The 25,074-nt window shown below is 40.9% G+C and overlaps 1 protein-coding gene across 2 annotated transcripts in view; it reads right to left on the reverse strand.

The window, feature by feature from the left end:
* STPG2 (sperm tail PG-rich repeat containing 2) overlaps positions 1-25,074 on the reverse strand; it is a 210,521-nt gene that overhangs the window by 71,410 nt on the left and 114,037 nt on the right. For both annotated transcript variants that reach the window (XM_077933852.1, XM_028743821.2), the window contains one exon: positions 22,019-22,149. In XM_077933852.1, coding sequence (XP_077789978.1) covers positions 22,019-22,149 — 131 coding nt within the window. The remainder of the gene's footprint in view (positions 1-22,018; positions 22,150-25,074) is intronic.

Here is a 25,074-nt window from a genome sequence, read left to right on the forward strand (position 1 = left end):
GATGTATTTCTCGTTTGCCAGAGGCAACTGGTTGAGTGGTTATTTACAAGCCTGGTCTATCATTTTAGAACACTCAGCCTAGTGATTAAACCAAGAAAGTGACGATAAATTTGGAGAAGCAGCAGTCTCCAAACTCAAAAAAGAGCTGATCATCTTTACACCAAGCACTGTCTATGGCCACAACTCCACACTGATCAAATCTGTTTATTGAGGAAGATTTATATGCATTCAATTAAATAGCCCATTCTCTCAAGGAAGAATCACGTTTGGTGCAATTCTCTCCGTTATCCTGTCCACCTCATCCTATAGGCAGATAACATTACAATATTGTAGTTTAATTAAAACTCAACTCAACTCCTGGACTGGCGCAGTTTCAGAACCAAAAGTATACCAAAGCTACAAATCAGACTGAAAAGAGACATCAAGGGAAGCTGAACTCCATTCATGATGGAAATCCAAATCTTCCTCAGACCAAAGACTCTCCCAGCCATCACTACTTCTATGATATCAAGGGTCAGATGTAACTGATGCACCCAGGTATCAAAACTAGGGATTGCACCTGGTTCAGATTTTAAAAGGGAGAGAGGTGGGCACAGATATAGAAGGTGCTTTCCTTATAGCAAAATCAGTGATGGCATAATTGCTACATTCTATATCAGGGTTTCCCAAACTTGGGTCTCCAGCTGTTTTTGGACTACAACTCCCATCATCGCTAGCTAGTAGGACCAATGGTCAGGAATGATGGGAACTGTAGTCCAAAAACAGCTGGAGATCGCTCCCCTGCCCATGTTGTTTGGACTCCAACAGGAAAGTTCTAGCACAGAAGCATCTGGAGGGCTGCAAGTTCCCCACCAGTGCTTTAACCAGTTTTAACTAATGATGGGGCAAACCCCCAACTCAGGCTTCAAATAGCATTCCAAATTATGGGCTGGATGGTCAACTTGTGGGAGGGAAGATTTAAGATTTAAATCTTAAGATTTAAGGCATTACTACAGGTGTTGTGTAATACCTGATCCACATTTATATGAACTCAATCACTTAGTGTGGCAGCGTCTATACTTTGGACCTCCCTACCTATTGATATCAAGCTGATGCCTTCACTGTATTCCTTTTGGTGCCTGCAAAAAATATTCCTGTTTAGACAAGCCTGCCCAGCTGCTTAGAAAGTTGGGGTAATTTTAAGCGGCTTTAGTATTTTAAACTTTTGTATGTTTTAAAGTAGGGCTGTATTTTTTTCCTTGATTTTGCTATTTTATCTTTTCAAAACCGCTCTCAGTTTTTGTTTTACAATCAAGCAGTGTATAATTTTTACAAAATAAATAAATAATGAATAAGTTGTTCACTAGCTTGACTTGCAGTAAAATCTAAGCTGGAGAAAAGCTCACAGGTTCATAACTGTTGCTTGTATTTGCAAATATAAATGTTGGTGGCAACACTAAATGTAACCACATTTTATAGTTACCCCCACTCTGGTAAATATCTTCCATTCCAGATCAATCAGACCTATCAATAATTTAAAACCAGGCAAACCAAACTTTTGAAAACTTTGCATCAAAGTATTATATTGCCCTCCTAAGTATTTTATACATCAAGTATTAGCTTTAAAACTAAGATATACCATTACTGTTATTCTGAAATGTGTATTTCCAGGGGTGGGGAAAGCTTCCAGTATCTCTAAGTACAATTGTACTTGCAGGCTCTGCCATAGCAAAAGAAAATATTACATCAATAAAATTATAATCGTTTGACACTAACGGTTTGCCAAAACAAACAATTCCACATGACAAACAAGCACCATAAATATGGCTGTCATCTTAAATTAAATCTCTTTCCAAAAGGCTGGAAGGAGTTCTTTGAAATAATGCCATAATGCAGCTGTTCAGTGTGTTTCTTTTTAATGAAACATCCTATTGAGTCTGATTATTCCTCTAACTTGAAAATTACAGCTTTGAATGATTATGAATTTCCTTAAATACATTCATGTGACTCAGTGTAGACATTTCTGAATCTATAATTATTTCCTCAACATATTAAAAGTATAGAATGAACTGTAAATCAGGAACATGTTTTTTTTTAAGAAAAGAAAAGAAAAACCCTAAGTGTTAAACATCAGAGGTGTACAGTAATTTTAGGTTTTGAAGGGAGGCGGTGGAAGCAAGATTTCATGAGCAAGGCCAAAATTGACAGTATATAGCAATTTTTATTAGTCTTATGGGTTTTGTTCTCACAGTGTACACCTGTGAAAATGTGGTGGGCTTTGTAAACCACTAGGTAAGCATGAAAAGAGGCATTTAACTACTTAAAATAAATAAATAAATAAAATTCAACTCTTGGTCTCCCTTATCCAAATCCACATTCTATTGAGACAGCATATATGAACGTGCATCTCCAGGATGTTCTGCCAGTATTTCCACAGTGCTTAGTGGTCTGGTGTTTCTACAGGTTCCACATCTCAAGATGTGAAAAGTACTTACTTGTCTGACACCTGCTTCATAAAGAGCATTTTGAGAACTACCCAGTAGTTCAATCGCTATCAGGCAGAAAGCTGTTATAAAATGGCAGCTCTGACTGAAAAGGTAATTTCGAAACCAATTCACTTAAGTTTGAAATGATTTCCATAAAGAACTTTCATTTTACATTCTAAGAATTAAATAAGCCAATGTTTCTAATGAAATGGTGTAGTTCATATATCTATTTGTGGCAAAATTGAAGCAGCATCCTATAAATTTATTTCTCAAAGAGGAAACTAGAAGACTTCCAATAAGTATACTATTAGTTAAGTACAAGATACCACATTCTTTTCTTTTTCTCTTAACACTTCTGGAAGCAGCATACAAAGCCAAAGTTAACCACACTACAGCTATCAATTCTTTCTTACAGATAGATACTTGGCATGGTGATGCCTTATATTTCAGACAAATCTGGTTGCAGATTCAAAGCCTGAACAAATTTTGTGGGCATTACGGTAACACTTGAGGCTATTTGGTAAAATTCCCAGGTGTGACATACTGATGGGCTGGTAAGTAATTATAAAGCCAAGCTTAAAATTGTAATTATGTTCAAAAATGTTTCCATTAATTTCCAAGGGGCTCCATATTTTTCTGGCAATTATTAGAATGGAAAGGAAATTCTGTTATTCATAATCTGCACATTCACTTATAGATTGCCCTGGACTCTAGAGCATTTCATTTGTTTAATGCATACTGATGATCTATGGTACACAGCATAGTCTGAAGCAGAGCCGTTGAACTCTTTCTTTTTTCAATTTGGATAGTGCATCCGGGGAAGCGTTTAAGTAAAATGAAGAGCATTAAAATGCAAAATATCTTGCTACAGTAGATTGATGAGTTGAATTACATTGACATTTCTTCCTACCCTGATAAATATCTCTCTGACCTTAGACATTGCTATGTAACCGACCACTGCAGGACACCACGGCTAATACAGACATCATTGGGCCTAGAAAATAACTTCTTTGTGTTACAAGTGTGTGTGATTTTCTGTCATTACCAGGATGGCATGGATTGAAATTGGAAGACGGATCTGTTGACACATTAGATAACCGTGCTCTGTCCAAAAGCTACACGGGGTAGCTTTAAAGGAGAGGAAAGAAATTTCAGAACAGGTCCCATGTCACGCCATCAATTACAATGCTGTCATATTAATGGCTAAGGGGAGGCAGGGGAGCGATGACAATAGGTGCATTCATCTTGCTAGTGCTCTGGAAAAGGTGCACCTGTATCCCAGTGCACTTTGTCTCCTGCTGTCCCCCGATGCATCTGATAGTGGGAATGTTACCTATCTGTCATCGCTTCCAGCTGAAAGGCACCTTGACTATAGTTAATGGCTGTAACTGGAACAAATGTAGCTGCTTCCTCTTCCACACAACCCAGATTTTTTTCTTATGGTGCTCAAATATCAGGAATAAATAATGCCCCTGGATAAGAAAATACAAAGAATAGGCTACTATATTTATAGCATAGATTATTACCAACATTTGAAAGTTTTGGTTCCCCATACCTATTTGCCTAGCTCATATTATAAAGAAAGTATTATTTTTAAATTCTCTGACAATGCTTGTTATTGTTATTGTATACCCAATTCCAAATTGAGTCAGGGAGGGGGCTGATCATCATTTTATTATACACAGAGTTGTGTTTGGTTTGATTAGATTCTATTCTCTGTATTCCTTTGTTGTTGGATACTGAGATTGTGCATTTCATATGGCTAATTGGACTGATTTTTATATATATATTTCAACACTACGCTGATCAAAGGAGTTCAGATAGAGCTAGGATTTTAAAACATGCATTTCCAATTCAGGTGTCATAAGAGTTAGATCACCTGATCATATTTTTACACTTTGTATTAGTTTGGTACAGTATAAGCATTACTGTCATTATATGAGAAAAACACCTACTACTTTCACACTATTTTAATCTCCCTGATTAAGAATATGAAAAAGTGGTTAGTGTATGTGAATGTGGTAGAAAATCTCTCTGTGTGTGCATGTGGAGGGGGTGTTGCAAGTCCCATCCTCAATTAGGATAGTCTTTTGCACATGCTCAGGGCATCTGAGTATTGGGAATTAACCCTGAAGAGCCTTTCTGAAGACAGCCCTGTTTAGGGAAGCTTTCAATGTTTGATGTATTACGGTATTTTAATATCTTGTTGGAAGCTGCCCAGAGTGACTGGGGAAGCCCAGCCAGATGGGCAGGGTATAAATAAATTATTATTATTATTATTATTATTATTATTATTATTATTATTATTATTATTTCCTGACTCCAGTGAGGATTTTCTGCTAGTAGCTCCCACACACCCATCACTGAGGTGGGTTTGATTCAGATGCTACCTTATCCGACACAGAGCACTGGTACATCTAACTCTGTACTGTCTACATCGTCTGGCAAAGGTTCTTCAGGTTTCAAACAGGCATCTTTCCCAGCCTTACCTGGAGGTGCTGGGGTTTGAACCTAAAATCTTCTTTGTGCAAAGTACATGGTCTACCAAGATATTGCCCTTCACTAATTCTTTGAGAGGGTGCAACTGGCAAGGAGAACTGGCTGATGGTGGCAAACACATCAGCAGTCAGGGCCAAACTTTAAGAGTCATTTGGTCTAAGCTTGTAACGGACCATGGATTTCCAATTGGGAGGGTTTATATTGCAACATCTTCCCATTCCAGAACTTGACACTGTTGTTGTTGTCATCACTAGTCTCACCTGGTTTAGCCAGCCAATTGAAGCCATTTACCAGGATATGGCTGCTGTCACATGCTTTTAGGAGCCACTGGTGAGAGCTAAGTGGGGGGCAGGGGTGGAGGAAGGGGGGCAGTGGGTGCTGTCCGCCCCAGGTGTCACCACTGATGGGGGTGAAAAATGCCGGGCGGCACTCACCGCGGGGCCTGCAGTGTGCCTGAGCCACGCGTCTCTCCTGGGAGAGACACGGTGGCTTGGGCGTGCACAGGCTCCGCACTGCCCAAACGGTGCGCCTGCTGCCTGCCCCCATCTGTAGGGCAGCTGAGTGGGAGAAGGCATGCAGACTCCAGAGGCCCTGCGGTGCACCCCACCCCTATGGGTGGCTTTCTCTGCCCCTGGGCCAGGTGCCTCAGCGGCTTCTTCCGCCACTGAGGGAACCAAAGGTGGACAAACCACCCCAGAAGGAATGCAATGTCAGAGGTATTGCCCCTCCCCTAACACCCCATACACACCAAAGCATTGTTCGTTTGGCCCTGACTGATGATGTGTTTGCCACCATGATTATTTTATGAGATTTCATACTGTGTTACTTATTTATTAGGTACCTAAAATACTATGGTTGAAATAAATACAACAAACATATCCATGCAAGTACTTAATTTTCACATGAAGGAATCAAGCCTACCTCAAAAATCATTCCCCAATTCCAGATGCATGGATGCTGGTTGTAAATATTTTCTAATAACTATCTTTACCGTAGGCAGATATAGCCCAAGGGCTTTATTTTTTAGTGCTGTGACTTTTCATAGCAGAAAATAGTGGGCAATATATTTACAAAGCATAAAAAAAAACATTATGGAGATTGGTGGTGAGGTACCAAGGCACGGATGTGGCATTAAAAGTCAGGGAAATAATCACCTCTTGCTAAATCAGTTTAACTCAAATCAATGATACAGAAAATTCGTGTTTATGCTTTACATGTTACAAAATGGAAAAGTTGAATAAATAGATTTTTATTAAAATAAGATAGTGTTTGAAACTATGCACACAATCATAATGAACAATATGAAACTTCAGAAGGGGATTGCTGAGATTTGTATACATTCGGAATAACAACAGATATTCAGTGAGAGCTCTGAGGATTCAACCTAATGGGCTCAAGCCTAAGATAGATGAATTTGCACAATGGAGCTTGCCATACTCCTCTCTACCAGTATAACCCCATAAAAAGGCACTCCATAGTGTCAAAGTACCCTCTGGAACCCTGGGTGATGAGGCACTAAAAGCTGCAGCAGGACAGGAAATTTAGGAGCATTCAGTGAGGGCTGCCCCACCAAGCAAAAGTACCTTTCTGCTCATGCAACACATCTGTGGATCCAGGTGAAAATTCAAGGTGTTCTAAGGTATTATTACTCCTAACATTTAACACAACATTATGCAACATTATGCTTATTTGGTTACATGCACAATACATTTTGTATATATTGTTGAAGCGCCAGCTTTTGGTTTAGGGTGGGTTATTTTATTATGCATATATATGTTGTTGCTATATACATAAAATAATCTAATATAAATAAATATAATAATTATAACTGTGATATACCTATAATTGTAAGCATGAAATATTGGAAATGTGTGGGGGGGGGGAGAGACAGAAAACAAAGTATTCTACTAGTTGCAAAGCTGTTAACAATTCAGAGAGCACCTAGATTAGGCACAATCTCCAACAGGTTATTGTGTCTTGACTTTACATAACACGGCTCTTATTTAGAAGGATGTGTGAAGACATCACTTAGGGTCTTAGATATTTTAATCTGTGCAGGGTACAAGTCAGGTTAATATGCCAGAAAGCAGCTAAGCCTAAGTGATAACCTTTTGGTCTCTCTCACTTGTGTTTCCCTGCCGCCGCCCCCCCCCCTCTGTTTCAATATTTTGTATGATTATGGGACAAAAGGGAAAAGTACAAGATGGAAAGACAGCAGAAATAAACACCATTCCTTCAGTAAGGGAAAGGTCTCACCATGAGGCCAGTAAAAGGGCATCAAAGGTTAATAGCCACAGGAAAGTCAGTCAATTTCCCATTTATTTCCACAGCATCTTGACTGCTGCTCTCAATGCACTGGCATTGTTATGGAACGGTGCGACATGCAAATATAAGCATAACATAATTGGAACACAAAAAGATGCCAAGGAGTTGGTTGATTGACTGGCTTTCTTTATTTTGAACAATAAGGATTGGTTTTTAGCTAATCAGAGTGCACAGGAGACTACCACACTTATGGGAAGTTCAAGTGATTAGATATACAGTGGTACCTCGGGTTACAGACGCTTCAGGTTACAGACTCCGCTAACTCAGAAATAGTACCTCAGGTTAAGAACTTTGCTTCAGGATGAGAACAGAAATCGTGCAGTGGTGGCGCGGCGGCAGCAGCGGGAGGCCCCATTAGCTAAAGTGGTACCTCAGGTTAAAAACAGTTTCAGGTTAAGAACGGACCACCAGAACAAATTAAGTTCTTAACCTGAGGTACCACTGTAATGGCCCTTCCAGCTGAAACGCCTTCAAACACTCCAGCCAATTTGTCTTGTGCATCTGAGACATGATCTCTTGTAACACAAAGAAAGATCAGTTAAATGTGTGACAGTGTGGAAAATGCAGGCTTCCTGAAGTTTTGGCTGCTCAAAGCATTAGTGGATGTTTTGTTTTGTTTTGCTGTTGTGCTTTAACACCATAAACTTTTGATTTCATATGGTAGATATTAAAAAGCTTAGCTCAAGAGATCTCTGCAGGCACAGGATATCACAAATGTAGATGAGACAGGGGAGAACCCTGATTTCCATGAGAGCATTTCCCTCATAATGATAATAATGATTGGCCCCATCTGTTTGGTGCTAATTTAATGGTATTTGTGAGTGGCTAAAGATGGGTTTTAATTAAGTCACGTATTTGTGTCTGTCTGTGTTTTAGTTCCTATAGGGTCCATTTAAAACTAAAATGGGATTTGTGAAGATGTGACTTAAGAGGGCAGCTTGGGTTAAGCAGTTAATTTAGCAACTTGGTACAGTGTTATTTGCTCAATATAGGCAAACAGTCCAGGAAAGTTAATGGTTTCCCTTCCATTCTTAAAGCATTAGCATAATACAGAAAATAAGAACAAGCAGAGGCACAGCTAAGGATTGGTGAATCCAACTGGAGTGTGTTGCACCAAGACAGAAAGCTGTGCAAAATTTGTACCCTCACTCCAGATGTGTAAAATGTAGTAATTTCTAATGTGGCTACTGCTATAAATTGATTTTTTGGGTGGGGGACTTCCAATTCAGCTCCTTCCAAGGATGCAAAAGACCCCAGATTCACCTCCAAGAACATGTAAAGTATGAACATAGTGGAACAAGACAGCAATAGCAAAGTTTCCCTTGTCACCCATAAGCAGAAACAGATAGAGGTTTTCAAAGGACACCTTGTTGTCAGGCCTGAAATCAGAGTTTGGTTTGGTTGAGCATCTGCTGAGGCATCCCCCGTTTTCTAACAGGAAAATTGCCTGATACCAGCAGAATAATCTGCACTCAAGAGAATCAGTTTTGTCCTCTGCCTCCAGACACCCCTCCCATTAGGAAATAGCAGATATCCCTGAAAGTCTTTGCACATCTGTAGCGGCCTCTATGGAATGTTAGTTTCCCAAATGAAAATATGCCAGAGATATATATTTGCATTCCTTTTAGACCCAGTAATATGGGGTGCATCCATCAGCATGGAGGCATAATGCTACCACACTACTCTTATTCACAGAGATGTCTGGCTATATGATGCAGCCAACCAGGAAATGAAAGATTCCCCCCGCCAGCGCACCCCCCGAAGCCATCTTCTAATTCTTCCTGTATGTTGCACTAGGAAGTTGTTCTCTTGGCTCCCACTAGGGATGGGAGGATCTGACAATTGTGGTTCTCTCATTTTAATTTTTCAAACCTCAAGTTCGGTTTTCCACATTTCTGCAGCAATTGGCCGATTATTTTTAAACAAAAAACGCCTATGACAATTCATCACTGTATTGGTGCAAATTTCTCCTAATAAACACATTTTTGTATGCAGTTTTGAGCAATGCACACATTTTCACAAGCAATTTTCCCTAATGCAATGTTGTTGTTGTTTTATTTCCACTAGTATATCCATTTTTATTCATTTTTGTAAACACTGTTTAGTTGCAAAACTGCATCACGGAATATAGATAAGTGCTCGTTACATGATTTGCCTTTAAATGTGAACAGAATCAATATCCCCCCCCCAACCCTAGCCTTCCACTAGCACCATCTACCTTTGTGATGCTGGCAGGGAACAGAACTCACAGTGTGGGGGACTACAAGGAGGAAATCCTGCTGGCAGTGGTCCATAAAAATCTGAAGTCAGTTCTGCTGGTTTATATAGTGTTCCATCAGGAGCAACAAACTAACTATATGTTGCATTATATAAATAGGACCCTAACCAGGAAACAAGAACAAGTCATGCATAAATTTTCTGTGTTTCTAACTAATAGGTTTAGAATCAGACTTCAGGTTCTAGTCAAAAGTTTCCACCACCACCACCACCCCCCCCCCAAAAAAAAGTTATAGATCCAAATAGATGTGTTTGGGATTGGATTGGGATTGGAGATTTAGAGTCCAACCCAACACTCCCCTGAGTGGCTGTGGCATGATCAGGTTCCACAAAAGAATACCCAGACAATCCTCCACAGCCCAGCTTGTGAAACAACTTGTGTTGCTGCTTTCAGTGGCTGCTGATCTGGCTGGATTTGCAGTTCCTGGCCTGAAGCTGTGGCAACTTTTCTCATCAATCACAACACCATCAGAAGTTCTAGCATAGCCAAGAGAAACTGACATTTGGGGAAAATCAACCACTATTTCTAAAGACAAAATGTTTCTGACCATTTATAATATGGTAGGCAGCACATAAATATATTCATATGTGGTCTGATAACATTAGCAGACAAATGGACTGATTATAGTGCTGGATAGTCGAAGCTCCTATATTTTATTGTCAACTATTCACTCATATTCAGAGTACTGGCAAACTAGTCTTAATAAGCAGTCTGGATAGAATGAAGTACGGTAATAAAAGAAATGGCTAATATCACGCTGGTAAACTATGAATATGGAATCTGACATTATGCCTCTATGACGGACCTGCAACGTTTGTCTTTTTCCGGAACAAACAACTAACACTTGAACAATTTAAAGTCTTTGTATACAGCCATGGCCCAGCAAATGCATTTTACAATTTAAGACTGAATCCCAACTAAAATGATTTTAATGAGGCCTAAAAATAGTTAATGCACTAAACCGTTCAATAGAATGACAAAGCACTTACTATCTTTTAATAACTCTACCATTTTCTTAGCAGATGATGCAGAATGATTTATGGCTAATAGACCAATTTAATCATGAAAAATTACAAAAGATGGTTGGATTTATTTGTAACATGGTCAGTTTTTCTCACTTTGGTGTTACAGTTTAATTTTAATATTTGTTACTGGCATTTCTCATTAGCCAGCTAACCTGGATTTGTTATCTAACCAGTGAGAACACAAATTAATGATACATAATCATCATATTTTAGAAATAAAATTTAGACCTCCCTTATTGGATAATGGGGAGGGGGGGCAAGATGTATATGATCTGCAAGCTGGAGAGTTAACATAGAATTTGTTAACATAGAATGCTAGCACACTGGAAACCAGAAATGTCCACATTGTGAGACAACAGAGGACGCAGACAAGAACACCACATTCATATTGTATGTATTTATTTACTTGGCTTTTTCAATTTTTTATAGTGACTTTCTGCCATATTTGGCATTCAATAAGCCTTAACACGGGTGGATGCGGGTGGCGCTGTGGGTAAAAGCCTCAGCGCTTATGGCTAGGGCTTGCCGATCGAAAGGTCAATCGGCAAGGGCTTGCCTAGGGCTTGCCGATCGAAAGGTCAGCGGTTCGAATCCCCGCAGCGGGGTGCGCTCCCGTTGCTCGGTCCCAGCGCCTGCCAACCTAGCAGTTCGAAAGCACCCCCGGGTGCAAGTAGATAAATAGGGACCGCTTACTAGCGGGAAGGTAAACGGCGTTTCCGTGTGCGGCTCTGGCTCACCAGATGCAGCTTGTCACGCTGGCCACATGACCCGGAAGTGTCTCCGGACAGCGCTGGCCCCCGGCCTCTTGAGTGAGATGGGCGCACAACCCTAGAGTCTGTCAAGACTGGCCCGTACGGGCAGGGGTACCTTTACCTTTAAGCCTTAACAACATTATAAGAACATCAGTATCATAAAACAGATCCTTTTTGTTCTGTTGGCACTCCTTCATATTTGAAGGAGCAGCGGCATATTCTCTAATTTTGAACTATTGGGGAACAAGATGGAGTTATCATTGTACTCTGGGAAACCTCGAGTTTTGCCTTCCCAAACACAGTGCACTGTAGTGAGGTGACTGGTCCCTAGGGCAAGGTAATGCAGGTCCCCCCACCCAAGTATTTTTCCTGCACCTGAAAATCCAAACCTGTAGCCCGGAATTTTGCGTTGTCCCTTCCCAAATAATAACCATACATTTCCTATCATTCAGAAATTCCCTGGAGTGTTTTCTGTCCATCCCCTCTGTTGCCCAATCATAACTCTGAACAGCACAGCTAATCACAAATGGCTAGCAGTGCCACTCTTCACCCATGCATGGGGCAGGGGGTAGAGAGAGGAGACGAATTCTAGAAGCGCGAGGGGGGCCTGTCTGTCAGCCTAACCTTCCTCACAGGGTTGATCTCAGTTTGATGCTAAGTAATATAAGTAATGTAAGGGACACGGGTGGCACTGTGGTCTAAACCACTGAGCCTCTTGGGCTTGCCGATCAGAAGGTCGGCGGTTCGAATCCCCATGACGGGGTGAGCTCCTGTTGCACTGTCCCAGCTCCTGCCAACCTAGCAGTTCAGACTCGTAATCTGGTGAACCGGGTTCGCGTCTCCGCTCCTCCACATGCAGCTGCTGGGTGACCTTGGGCCAGTCACACTTCTTTGAAGTCTCTCAGCCCCACTCACCTCACAGAGTGTTTGTTGTGGGGGAGGAAGGGAAAGGAGAAGGTTAGCCGCTTTGAGACTCCTTCAGGTAGTGATAAAGTGGGATATCAAATCCAAACTCTTTTCCCCCTCCTCCTCCTCCTCCTCCTCCTCCTCCTCCTCCTCCTCCTTCTTCTGTTCCAGTTTTGCCAGAAGCGGCTTAGTCATGCTGGCCACATGACCTGGAAAATCTGTCTGTGGACAAACGCCGGCTCCCTCAGCCTGTAAAGTGAGATGAGCACTGCAACCCCAGAGTCGTCTGCGACTGGACTTAACTGTCAGGGGTCCCTTTACCTTTAACGTTTTTTAATGTAAGTAATGTTACTACTACACTGCTAAGAGTCCATGGCATCTTTGCAAGAGGAGGAGAATGGGTAGAAAACCATAACAAATAGGGCCCATCCCTGGTGACCTCCGCCCCAGCTGCCCCGCCAGATCCAGTGCACGCTAACCACCACTGGTGAAAGACAAGATGGTACACACACACTCCATTCCATGCCTAAACTGGATACAAGCCTAAACAGTATTCAATAGTGGAGATGGGATATAGTCATTCACTGCACTCAAATGCAACAAACTACCTTAGAGGGTGCAGCACAGGATGTGTGGCACACAGCTCTGTCTGTTCTTCACTCCTTAGTCTTCATCACCTGAGGCATCTCTCTCTCTTTGTGTCATAGTAAGGGAGGTCCAAGCTGATTAGCAACATAAATGACCACTCATTTGGCCTCCACAAAGCATCCATCACCCCTATTGCATAATCTTCCCTCAAGAAGTGCTCAACCGCTCCTTCATTTCAGCTTTTCACCCATTCAAGATAAGAAATGCCAAACAACCCTCATCCATTCCAGGCTCCAAGGGCAAGCAAGGAGAGTGAGGGTGCTAAGCCTTCAAGAAAAACAAAATGTAGTGGTAAGGAAACTTTGCTGACTTTCAATAGTGAGTAATATTCCAATTATTAAGCTGCTTTCAGAAGTATCAGTCATTTTCTGTGGGTGGCACACAGATGCAGAGATGATAACATTACCGTGAACTGAAGAGGAAATAGTCCAACTATGCTAGCACTCTGAAATTCACAACAGAACTTCAGAGAATTGTGCCAGCAAACGTGTATCCAAAAACAAGTTTTGGCAAACTGTTCTCCTAGGATGTAATATAGCTTGAAGAGAATATTGTTTGCGTCTGCATCTATCCCCAGAGCAACTATTTAATGCTCTTGCATATTATCTAAAACAAATCTGGAAACTGAACTAAATGTTTGACGTTCTTTCTCCAACAAGAGTATCATACACTCAAGAAATTACACGATACTTCTAGTCCCTCTGAGTATGCAAAATATTATTATGTAGGGGGAGAAATTGATGGCAGTCCAACCAAACAACAGGATTTATATAATATGCTATGCTCTCAAGAGTCCTTCTAATGTCTTCCAAAAACTCTTCAACATGCTAGATTGTTGCCTAGACAAAAACTGCTCCCTTTTACAGACAGTGCAAATGATCCTTTCGTAGCACATCTCTATAAACAATATATCTTGCAAATGATAGCCTCCATATTTGAATCACAACATTTAAGAGAACCCAAACTATGTTAAGAAAGCCTCGGCTACAGAGATGCCATCCTTCATTCTCCTTGCAAAGCTCTGCGCACACATACCCATGCCAAGACGAGAAGCGGCTGATGTAGATATAAACACAGAGGCTCCTGGCCAATAGCACAGCTGTTCACTGTAGAAGCATAGCTTTTTGATTCATGCTGTGTGGAGGTGGTCAGATTCTTTATTTGTATAATAAAGTCATCTTCTAAGCATTAAGCTGGAGTGGTGGCTGCAACACATGGCAGTAGAGATTTGGAGCCTCAGCTGCTCTTTCTTCCAGTGCTTCAACAACATTTCACTAACTCATCATTTCGGCCCTTACAGCATCATGATGGGCTTATTTTCAAAGCTCCAATTGCAATTAATTTGAATCCATAACGTTTTGGCATACCGCAGCCAGCTGAAGAATGCTATTAGGGTTGTGTGCTGGAACCAAATGAATAATTTACTCTCACAGGGAAGCAGAAGCTAACATCTCACCAACATATGCAGTTTGGATGCTACAGAGAGCTCTGCATGTTCCAGTATAACAGTATATTTTGAATTGCAGCCTTCTACATTGACTCATCTGCTGAGGAAACTTTGTATTCTGGTCCAAGTCTCAAAGGATTTGACGCGCATTCAGGGAAAAATACTTATTCAGCTCATGTGTACCCAAATCAGTCTTTTGGGCCTCAATGTTGCCCTGAGAGAGAGAAAGAGCTAGAAGACACCTCACTGTGACTGCACATTGTGGAATATTAACAATGGGTAGAAGCTGTATTTCAGGGAACAGTGCCCTCCCACTACTAATCTCCTCACTGAGGAACCCCTGTTAAATTTCTGAGGAACCCAAGTTCACTGAAACACGCAGTATCAAACAATGGTAATCATAATGCCCTGTTTCTATTATTACAATTTTAATACATTGAAGGGTCTTAACCTTGTCCAAGGAAATAAAACAGTTCTAAAATCATCAGCCAGCTCTCAAGGCCTAGTGGCACCAAATACCGTATTTTTCACTCTATAAGACACACTTTCCCCCCTCCAAAAATTAAGGGGAAATGTGTGTGCGTCCTATGGAGCAAATGCAGGCTCCATGGCTTCAGCGAAAGCCATGCGAAGCCTCCGGAACGCAGCAGAGAGGCACTGCGCAGCTTTCCCTCTCTGCGCAGCTCCCCTTCAGCGAAGTGGGAGGAGAAATGGAAGGGGCTCCACTTCTCCTGCCGCTTCGCTGAAGGAGCGCTACGCAGAGAGGGAGAGAATTTTTTTTTCTTGTTCTCCTCCTCTAAAACTATGGTATTTCTGTGTGGCTGGGGAAGCCTAGACAGATGGGCAGGGTATAAATAATAAATTATTATTATTATTATTATTATTATTATTATTATTATTATCATTATTATTTAGCAGCTGAAGCAAGCAGTCATTACTATTATTAGTAGTAACTGATTTCAAACGCCTCAGGTTCAAGGCAGGAAAATATGAATCAAATTATTCAAAACTCATCTGATTTTCATAAACTTATGAAAGCCCTAAGGATAAATGAATTACGTTGGTTGTCACATTCCACAACCAAGTAAGTCTCAAAGTGCCTTACAACAAAAGTAATATACAATACATTACATAGTGAATGTCTCCATCAAAACAATGCTACACACTAAAAGTGTTCACCAACAACAGTCAATTATAAAACAAGAATATCCTACCATACCCAACAAGAAGATAAACACCTAAATAAGCCCCCAAATCAGAACAGTGTTATTGCCCAAATGCCTGGGGAAATACCTGGCTCCCAGTGTGTTTCCAAACACAATTCAAAGTGTTGGTGCTGACTTTTAAAGCCCTAAACAGCCTCGGCCCTGTATACCTGAAGGAGTGTCTCCACTCCCATTGTTCATCCCAGACACTGAGGTACTCCCTCAAGGGTCTCTGGTGGCTCCCTCACTGCGAGAAGCGAAGTTACAGGGAACCAGGAGGGCCTTCTTGGTAGTGGCACCCTCCCTGTAGAACACCCTCCCTTCAGATGTCAAGGAGATAAAGAATTACATAACTTTTAGAAGACATCTGAAGGCAGCCCTGTATTGGGAAGTTCTTAATGTTTGATGTTTTATTATGTTTCGATATATGCTGCAAGCTGCAATTACAGTGGTACCTAGGGTTAAGTACTTAATTTGTTCTGGAGGTCCGTTCTTAACCTGAAACTGTTCTTAACCTGAAGCACCACTTTAGCTAATGGGGCCTCCTGCTGCCACCGCGCTGCCAGAGCACGATTTCTGTTCTCATCCTGAAGCAAAGTTCTTAACCCGAGGTACTATTTCTGGGTTAGCGGAGTCTGTAACCTGAAGTGTATGTAACCCGATTCCACATCCCTATCTTAAGTTCTTGTATGTACTAGGCTAACAGTGTAAGGAAGAACCTTTAAATAAATATTATGTATGATGCATAATAATGTCTAACAAAGTAGCAACATTAGACGATTACGCTGTAAGTTTATTGAGACATGGACTACTTATGCACCATTTTAAGCTGTGAGTGCCAGGCACAACTGTTGTGTCAGAGAAATAAAAATTAAAACAAATATACTGTTCATAATAAGTTACTAAGCAACACTGAACAGTCTAGCAGAAATATTTCTCAATGTGTCTGTTCTATTTTGAATCATATTTTGAAAGCTCTCATATTACTGCCTACACTAGGCCAAAGATCAGTTTAATAATACATTTTCTAAAGGCAGCAAAATGTTCTACATATGAAAAATAAAAGGAAATTTTGCATTGTAAAGCTTTCATGTAGATCTTCTTGAATACTAAAAAAGATTTGACATACCACCAACTTTCCCACTGTCAAATTAAAGAAGTGCCTATCATTCAGCATGACAGAAATGTCATAAAGTTGGCTAACAGGTAGAAATTGTTTCAAAATGATGGATTAATTTGCATGCACTGTATATAAATTGACCGTTCCTGCCTGTGTTAACATATCTGAATATATTTAGCAAAATAAAGTATGTATTATGCCACTGGGTTTCTCACAAGCTGTGCTATAATTGAAATATCACATCAAAATGGAAAGGATTATTTTCTACAACCGTGTGTGTGTGTGTGTGTGTGTGTGTACGTGTGCATGTATGCTTACGAGACATGTTTTCCATGCTTATGAATATGGACACCTGACTATTAAATACAGAATACTTATTTATTTAAAATATTTTTATCTCGCTTGTCCCTCCACCATAAATGAATGCAAGTATGGGCTACAACTGTATTAATTTGCATAGTGGGTTTCCAACATTCTTAACTGTGCTGTCTATGTTGTCTCGTACATCTGCTGCCAAAATGAGAACTAGGAAACACTGTCTCTTGCTACTCACTTTGTACAAGCAACCCAGCCCAGCTCTGCCCACACACTTTAAAGGTGGGCCAAGGAGGCCCTCCCTATCTGCATAAAATCAACGCCTTCATCCATGAACCCTAGGGCAACGAGGACATTGCTATACGTACTAATTGGCTGGACTGAGCCACCATCCCATCACTTCAGAGTACCTGAAATTGTATTTTCCCCTCGGGAAAGGACCATAACTCAGTAGAGGAGAATCTGCTTTACATGCCAAAGGTGTCAGGTTCAAACTCAGGCATCTCCAGGTAAGACTGGGATAGACCCCTGCCCCAAATCCTGGAGAGTCACTGCCAGTCAGCGTAGACAATATTGAACTAGATAGACTAATAGTATGACTCAAAATAAGGCAATTGCCTGTGTTCCTAAATCCTTCCTTCCCTCCAAACCACACTGAATCTTCCCATGGTGTGCACTCATCCCCTGAAAGCCTGAAAACTAACTGCAACTAATGATTGAACAACAACAGCAGCAGCAGCAACAGGGCAAAGAAGATGAAAAAGCCTTCCCTCCTGTAGCCAAGTTAGGAACGGGCACCAAAAATGAATGCTACTCAGCTCCACTGGGCCCAGCCACCCCTTCCCATTATTGACTAAGCCATATGATACAGAGAGTGAGAAACAATCCCTGGCCCAAGAAATCTGCAGAAACAATATAACAGGAGAGGCAGGAAAAACATACAAAGTGTTTTGCTACCACATGCAAACATGTAAGTATTTATTTAAAACAAGCAATTCTAAGGGGTTTTAAAAGGCAACAATTCATGTCAGGACTTATCACCTAAGGCTTTATTCCCTTAATGCAACAAGCAGACATAACTTTTAAAATACAATCATACACAAAACAATTTACTGCTCCTAACAATACAAACCTTGCTAACATTTGATGCGAACACCAGTCAAGTGAAGGGTATCATTTACAAGCATTGGTATTTGTTAGAAAATATTCCCAGAGGCAAGAATGGTCCCATATTTGCATGTAAATATCAACAAGCTTTGAAAGATATGTCGAGGGGGGAATCACAATGCCCTGGCAGTACTGTAGATGGGGGAAAGTGGAAGCCAGTTCTTGCGTGGGAATTGCGGTGCCTGTTCAAACTGCAGCAAGATCAAGACCTTCCTCAACTCTACTAACAGTACACAGTACTGTACCAAAAACTTTTTCACAAAGAGTTATTATATGCAGTACAATGCCCATACCATCTGCTGTATATTGCAATGACCACAAGTGCTGGTAAGAGCCACTTTTGTGAACATAAAAGCTAGCAAAATTGAAGTTCTCTTAGGAATGCTTTTTCAAGATATCAGAAACGATGCTGAAGTTTTGGTGCTTATATAAGGTACAAGGTAAGGAAATGTGTTTCGTACAAGGGCATTTTAAAAGGTATGTCTAATTGTTTCTCTAAGGGAATCCACTTTCTCTACACTAGTCACAATAACCTTAAACACCTCTATAATACCCTTCTCCTTTAGTTGCCCTTCACCCAAGTGAAAATGTTTAAATGCTGTGACCTTTCCACACAAGAGAGTTGTTCCAGCCCCTTGATCATTTTTGCTACCTTTTTCTGAATAATTTCCAGTTCCACAATATCCTTTAGAGGCAAGGCAACCAGAACTGTATACTGTATTCCGTGTGTTCACGCCATAGATTTGTATAAAGGCACCACAATATTGGCAATTTTATTCTTCAATCCCCTTTTCCAATGATCTCCAGCATGGAACTTATCCTCCTCACAACTGCCAAACACTGGGTCAACATTCCCATCCACCACATCTCCAAGGGCTCACTCAGTTACCACCAGTGCAGTTCCCACCACCATACATGATAAAATTCTGGCACAATTCATTCAAGAAAACTTTTGTCCAGGTATGCAGTTTGCTAATTCAGAAGGCAAGGTTGTCCTGTTAATTTGGTGAATGAGCAGTAGTCAGCAGATGACTTGGCTGCTTCTTGCTACCTGCGCATTGGAAATAACTTCCTCCATAGTTGAATTTGAAAGATAAAAGAACAGGCATTTTAACAAGCCTAAAACTTCATGGATGTCTTAGGAGTGAGTGCACAGCCTTTGTATATAGTATCCCATGAATAACTGTAATTTTGTGCACAGTAGACTTACACACATTTAACTTGTACACATTCAGCTTTACACGCTTGGCAATCTCTCTTTCTTTCTCTCTCTCTCTCTCTCTCTCACACACACACACACACACAGAGAGAGAGAGAGAGCTGGGAACGCCATTCCATCCACAAGGGGCCCTCAAGGTAGCTCACAGTAGCAGCAATAAAATCTCAAAATCGAAAACCATTACAATTTAAACCCCCAAAAAACATTTTCTGAACAACAGAACACATAAATACACTTTTTTTCTGCCTTCTGAAAATGAATTGTTAACCTATATTTGGTCTAGTGTAGGCTGTAATGATGAAAGCATGCAAAATATAATTGAAACAGAAAGCTATATAGAGAAAAACTTCTGCTAGCCTGCATTCACAGTCAGAAAAAAATGAGCCAGTCAGTGTTATCTTCCCAAACCCTGCTGGAACTTGACAGTCTTGACCTACCTCCAAGAGATCATCTGCAATCTAGCCCTGTAGACTTGACAGGGAGAGAGCAATCCAGAAGCACAGTGTACAATAGATTGTACAATACAATTTTGTTAAGTGCTTAGTCTAAAAGGCACCTTTGTTCCCATTCTAGAAATATGTTTTACATAGTACAGCATACAGACCTGAACCAGGGCACAAAAAAAGAAAAAGAAAAAAGAATTTCTGTGCACACACTGTTTTTCTCATTTTTCTACAGCCACTAGCACATTAAGGTCCTTTTGTGTTTTGAGATGATTAAAGGAGTTTAGTTGCTCTGAGAAGAGGATTCCTTAGCCTTGTTGCACACTCTTTTTGGATGACAGTTCTGATAATGTGCCCTTCAGATCTGAAGTGAGCTTAAGATACAGTTGTGAAATAGAAAAAAATAATAAATTCCATAATCCCTATGAAAATTTCTCTGCTCTAGAGACCTTCCTCCCTTCTAGGATGCACCAAGTACCTGAGCAGACTCAACCGTGTTAAGTTTGGTTCACTTAGCCCACCTGCCCAGGTTTCAGGTAATGCACTCATCACAATCAAATATCTCTGATTCACAGTTTGATCGCAGGTGAGCTATGTGGGCCAAACATAACCTAGTAGAGTCTGCCTGGGCTCTAGGAACCATGCTCATCTCTGTATCATTCCAATTTTAGTATATGTGCTGCCAAAGTGAGGAGTGCTACAACACCAAGGAAGGGTCAGTTTGCTCTCACTCACAGATATGTTTAGGGATTTGTGTGAGGGATACTACCTGGTGTTGAGCCAGAGAGACAGAACGGGGATCTTGTGCTGCCCACTCCATGGCCCAACAACCTCCCTGCCTGTGCTGTTAGATGTGGTCTTTCTTTATATTATTAATTGATCACTAATCCTCAACAGGGAGGAGACACCACTCAGGTGGGATATCATGAGCATTGCATACAGAAGGTCCCCGATTTAGTTTTATGTGTCTCCAATTAAAGGATATCAGACAACAGGGCTGGGGATGATCTTTCCCTGGCTGAGAACTAGGAAAGCTGCTGTAGTCAGAAAATAGAGCACTGGGCAAGAACAACTTGCTTCATATGTATGTGTTTCAATTATGCAGGTGAAATTCATGAACTAGGAGAAAAATGAATCCTCAGGGACATTTCATTATATTCTTATATTTGCAGATTTTGGAAAAGGGCAATCTAAGTATGACAAGCCCCAATAAAAAGCCATTTCAAGTGCAGCCGTCTAATGCATATGTGTGCAGATTCAAATGACAGGCAGCAGGTGATGTAGAAAAGTCAACACCTGGCAATTTGCACATGTGCTTTAGGTTGTATGAATTGTTTGTCAAGTCACGAGGCAGTGAGATTTCAGTTCACCGCCTCAAAGCTCAAGATTTTCTGCATTTTCTTATGTTGTAGTTATAAATTTGGCTACACATTTCCCTCTCTGGTGCAAAGGCTGCTATGTCTGCCTTAATTTTAAATAAAACTATTATTTATTACTTAGATGTCTATCCTGCTTCTTGGTCAAAGTCCATAAAATGGCCTAACCCCGCCCCCAAATGATACTATATACCTTGAATGGGAAACCCATGGCCCTACAGAGGTTGTTGAACTACAAGTCCCATCTTCCCTGACCAGTGGCCAGGATGGCTGGGGGTTGCGGTCTAACAATATCTGGAGGATCACAGGTTCCCCATGCCTGCCATATACAATACAGCAATTCATTGCTAACAGCCATCAAACCCAACACACTCAAAGCAAAAACCATACAACTTCAGGGCTCAGAAGATGACACTTCAGTCATCACAGTTCAACTCTAGAAGAGTAAGTGCCTTCTGGAAAAGAACCTGAAATCATACAAAAGCTGAATTTGCCAAGCTAGTTTCTTTGTGCAGAGAATTCTATAAATCCATAAAATGGATTACCTGTTCAAAACTTGCACAAAACCAGATTAAGTCATATGAACTGTCCCGTTTATGTCAATCACAAAGCAGTTATGGCAGTTCCATCAAATCAAATTCTGCCCCCTACATATGTTGCAGCAACGAACCAAAGCCGTGTTTGTATTTCTCTGCCTTATTGTCAGCTGAAAGCACCAATCTTTTGCTTTCCCACTATCTAAATGCCTCGACTACAACAGCATCATAGCAGGTTATGTACCTACATGTTTCTGATGAAAGATCACTGGCGAAGGCCCAATTAACATACCTCATACGTCCCGGGTCCAGGAGTTTCATCTTTTGCTTCTTTAAAACGTTCCACCTGGGAAACGTATACTGCAACATAGGAAGGTGATTTCAACCTTAAGCTGCTTGTTTCTGGGCTGTATGTCCCTGGTCCTAAAATGAGAATTGAGGGAAAGAAAATGAGATGAATTAATTTTTATGATTTTTTGTAGAGGCTTGTTTGCATTTGCGTTGAAGGCAGCTTTCCTGTGAAAACCACAGGTCATGACAGTAAAGTGAGAGATCTCAGAGTTCCATAAAAATGTACCAATAAAATAAATTGCATCATTGCCACAGTCTATCATGTTATTAACATAATATCTCCAATGTTTGGTGAATAAAAATATTACTAGTGTCCCAGAATATTTGTTTGTGATTCGAGGACCCGATCCCCGCTTGGGGAATGAAGACACATGGACACAGTATATTAGGTTAATGGGCAAGAAAAGGCCACAACTTTATTGATTACAGCATGTGAGAAGGTATTGGCTTAGGCATTGGACCACAGCAAATTTGACTCCACCCACTCGGAGAGGGTTGAGTCTGATGAGGGGTTAAACACCAGTAGGGGGAGCCTGTTGATGCAATAAGCTCTCCCCTGATGTCACCGAGGGTCATGCCATGGCCCCCCGCCACACAGGGCATCGGACAGGATCCACAACCGCCAGATTCCTTTAACGGAATACCCATAAGTGGATCCTAGGACTCTCCTACCCAGGGCATGGCCAGTCTGAGACATGTTTGGGTTTAACAATGCAACAACATCACATGCCTTCAGGAAATTCTTAGGCACTGCTAGAAAAAACCTCTATCCAGGTCAAGTAGTAATTGTGGGATAAGAATAAATTGCTCTTTTATGAGGTAGGTGTTTGTAAAAATCTCTTGCTCAAAAAGAAGAAAAAGTACTTTTCTGAGCAAGTAGCTTTTTCATTTTTCAAAACTATACAATGGGGATCAAATAATGCAGCAAAGTGCATAATGTGTCAACAGTTAACAATGACAAAAACGTGCCATGACTTCAGGAAATTGTGCCTCACCAACTTGTACTTATTAAATGTATATTCCACCTTTCCTACGAGGAACTCATAGTAGTTTAGCCTCAAAACTCCTCATTGGGGTAAGGCAACAAAATCTCAGCAAAGCACTTTATTTTAAGGACAAGACAAATCAGTCTCTCTCTGGTTCATATGACTTTCATATGAATTCACTCATAAATCTGTTCCATTTCCATACTGATCTCATTTTTAAAAAACTCACACAAATGCTTCACTCAAAGGCACACATATTGAAATGTATTTTATCTCCAAATATGCATTTTGCGCCTTTTTTGGTCTGAAAACTCAAACATCATGTTCCAATCTGCACATCATTAGTCCAAGGGAAACAGATGGGGTTAATCTGCATCAGAATCCATAAAGATCAAATTCCTCAAGTATCTCCACTTTAGGTTTATATACAAAATCAGAAAAGTGTCTTGTTTCAGTCCTGGCTTGAACAGAAATATTCCCCATCCTTCTACACTTTGCCCTCTATTTGTTGGTGGCTTTGGATGGTTCCTTCATTCATCCATGGAAGGGATATCAGGACCTGCTGCAGCTATAACCAGGATCCCATAGATCCACATGCTGTTTTGTCCTTTGTGGTAAGCAGCTGGAGAAGCAGAGCAGAGTGTTGTCTCAACAAGAAAGGGTTCTAGGGCTCCAAAGTGACTGTGTCTACATCAGGGATGGGGACCTATGGCACTCCAGATGTAGCTTAACTACAATTCCCATCATCTCTGATTGTTGGCTTTGCTGGTTGGGGCTGATGGGAGTTGGATGCCAACAAGACCTGGAGGGGGAAAGTTCTCCATCCCTGGTCTACAGAGGCTAGTTCTCAGTTCCCTATAAGTCTTCCAGTTCATGCTGAGACTTTGTCTTGGCAACAAGGATATTCATTGTGTGCAACTGCCAGGAGGTTTTCCTTCCTGGGAATCCCAATTTTGAACCCATTACAATATGATAGTTCTCATAGGTAGAATTCTTTGTGGGTAAGACCCTACTTCTTAAAACATCTCATTTCAGGCTCCAGCTGTAACACGACCCATTTCGTAGCTTAAGTACATCATGGAGGTTCCCTGCACAAAACTTCCTGTTTGAGTTTAGCCCACAGCCAGGACAAACACGAACTATCACAATTCTTGGGCATCCTATACCCCAACCAAGATGGGTTCAAATGCGACATGGAGTTTAAATTAAAAAGGACAGATGAGGAAGACAATAAAGCCTAATCTAGCCCTGCCTTGTGCTTTAATATTTTTATAATATAAATCATTTAGATGGTGTAGGATAAAACAAACATTCACATACAGGGCAATCTGATGCCTATCATCTTGTTACACTCCTTAAAAAGAATCTGCTTCTGTACATTTAACTCTGGAAACATTCATTTTGTAACACCATCCTAGGACATAGTTTCCATTATACCTATGCTGCTGCTTATGTGATACAGGTCAAAGACTTGCATTACCAGCTTCTTTTAGCACCAGTTGAGAACTGAATTATGCAAAAGCTATCTGCTATTTATTTACCAAAATGCCACATTTTAATCACAGGTCAACAAAGAATAAAACTTTTCCATTCCACAGCAAGCACCTACAAAAAGCCTGCCTCTGTTGTGATTGCTACGTAATGGGAAAATCAAGAGAAGGTGATTCTTATAATTATATACTTTCTGGCCCTATGCGGGTTCACTCTCTATGAAATGTCAACCAATGCTACAGGGCAAAGGCAGCACAGAACAAGAGCAACGGGTAATTTAAAGTGAAAATCTATGCTGCTGGCCCCTCAGTGGGAACATTTTCAGTACAGTCAAGGAAGGCTGGAAAATGATTGCATCACAAAATGGAGCTTTAAAAATCAAACACACGTTTTCTTTGCAGTAGAAGGCACATTTGTGGATCCTGTATCATTCAGTTGCTACCCACTTTACTGCTGGCTCCTGTTATGAGCTTATAAAAAGTGGATGTTTAAAACTGAGTCCGGAATTGAAGGTGTAAAG

Source organism: Podarcis muralis, chromosome 9, assembly GCF_964188315.1.
Source record: "Podarcis muralis chromosome 9, rPodMur119.hap1.1, whole genome shotgun sequence".
Classification (NCBI taxonomy): Eukaryota; Metazoa; Chordata; class Lepidosauria; order Squamata; family Lacertidae; genus Podarcis; species Podarcis muralis.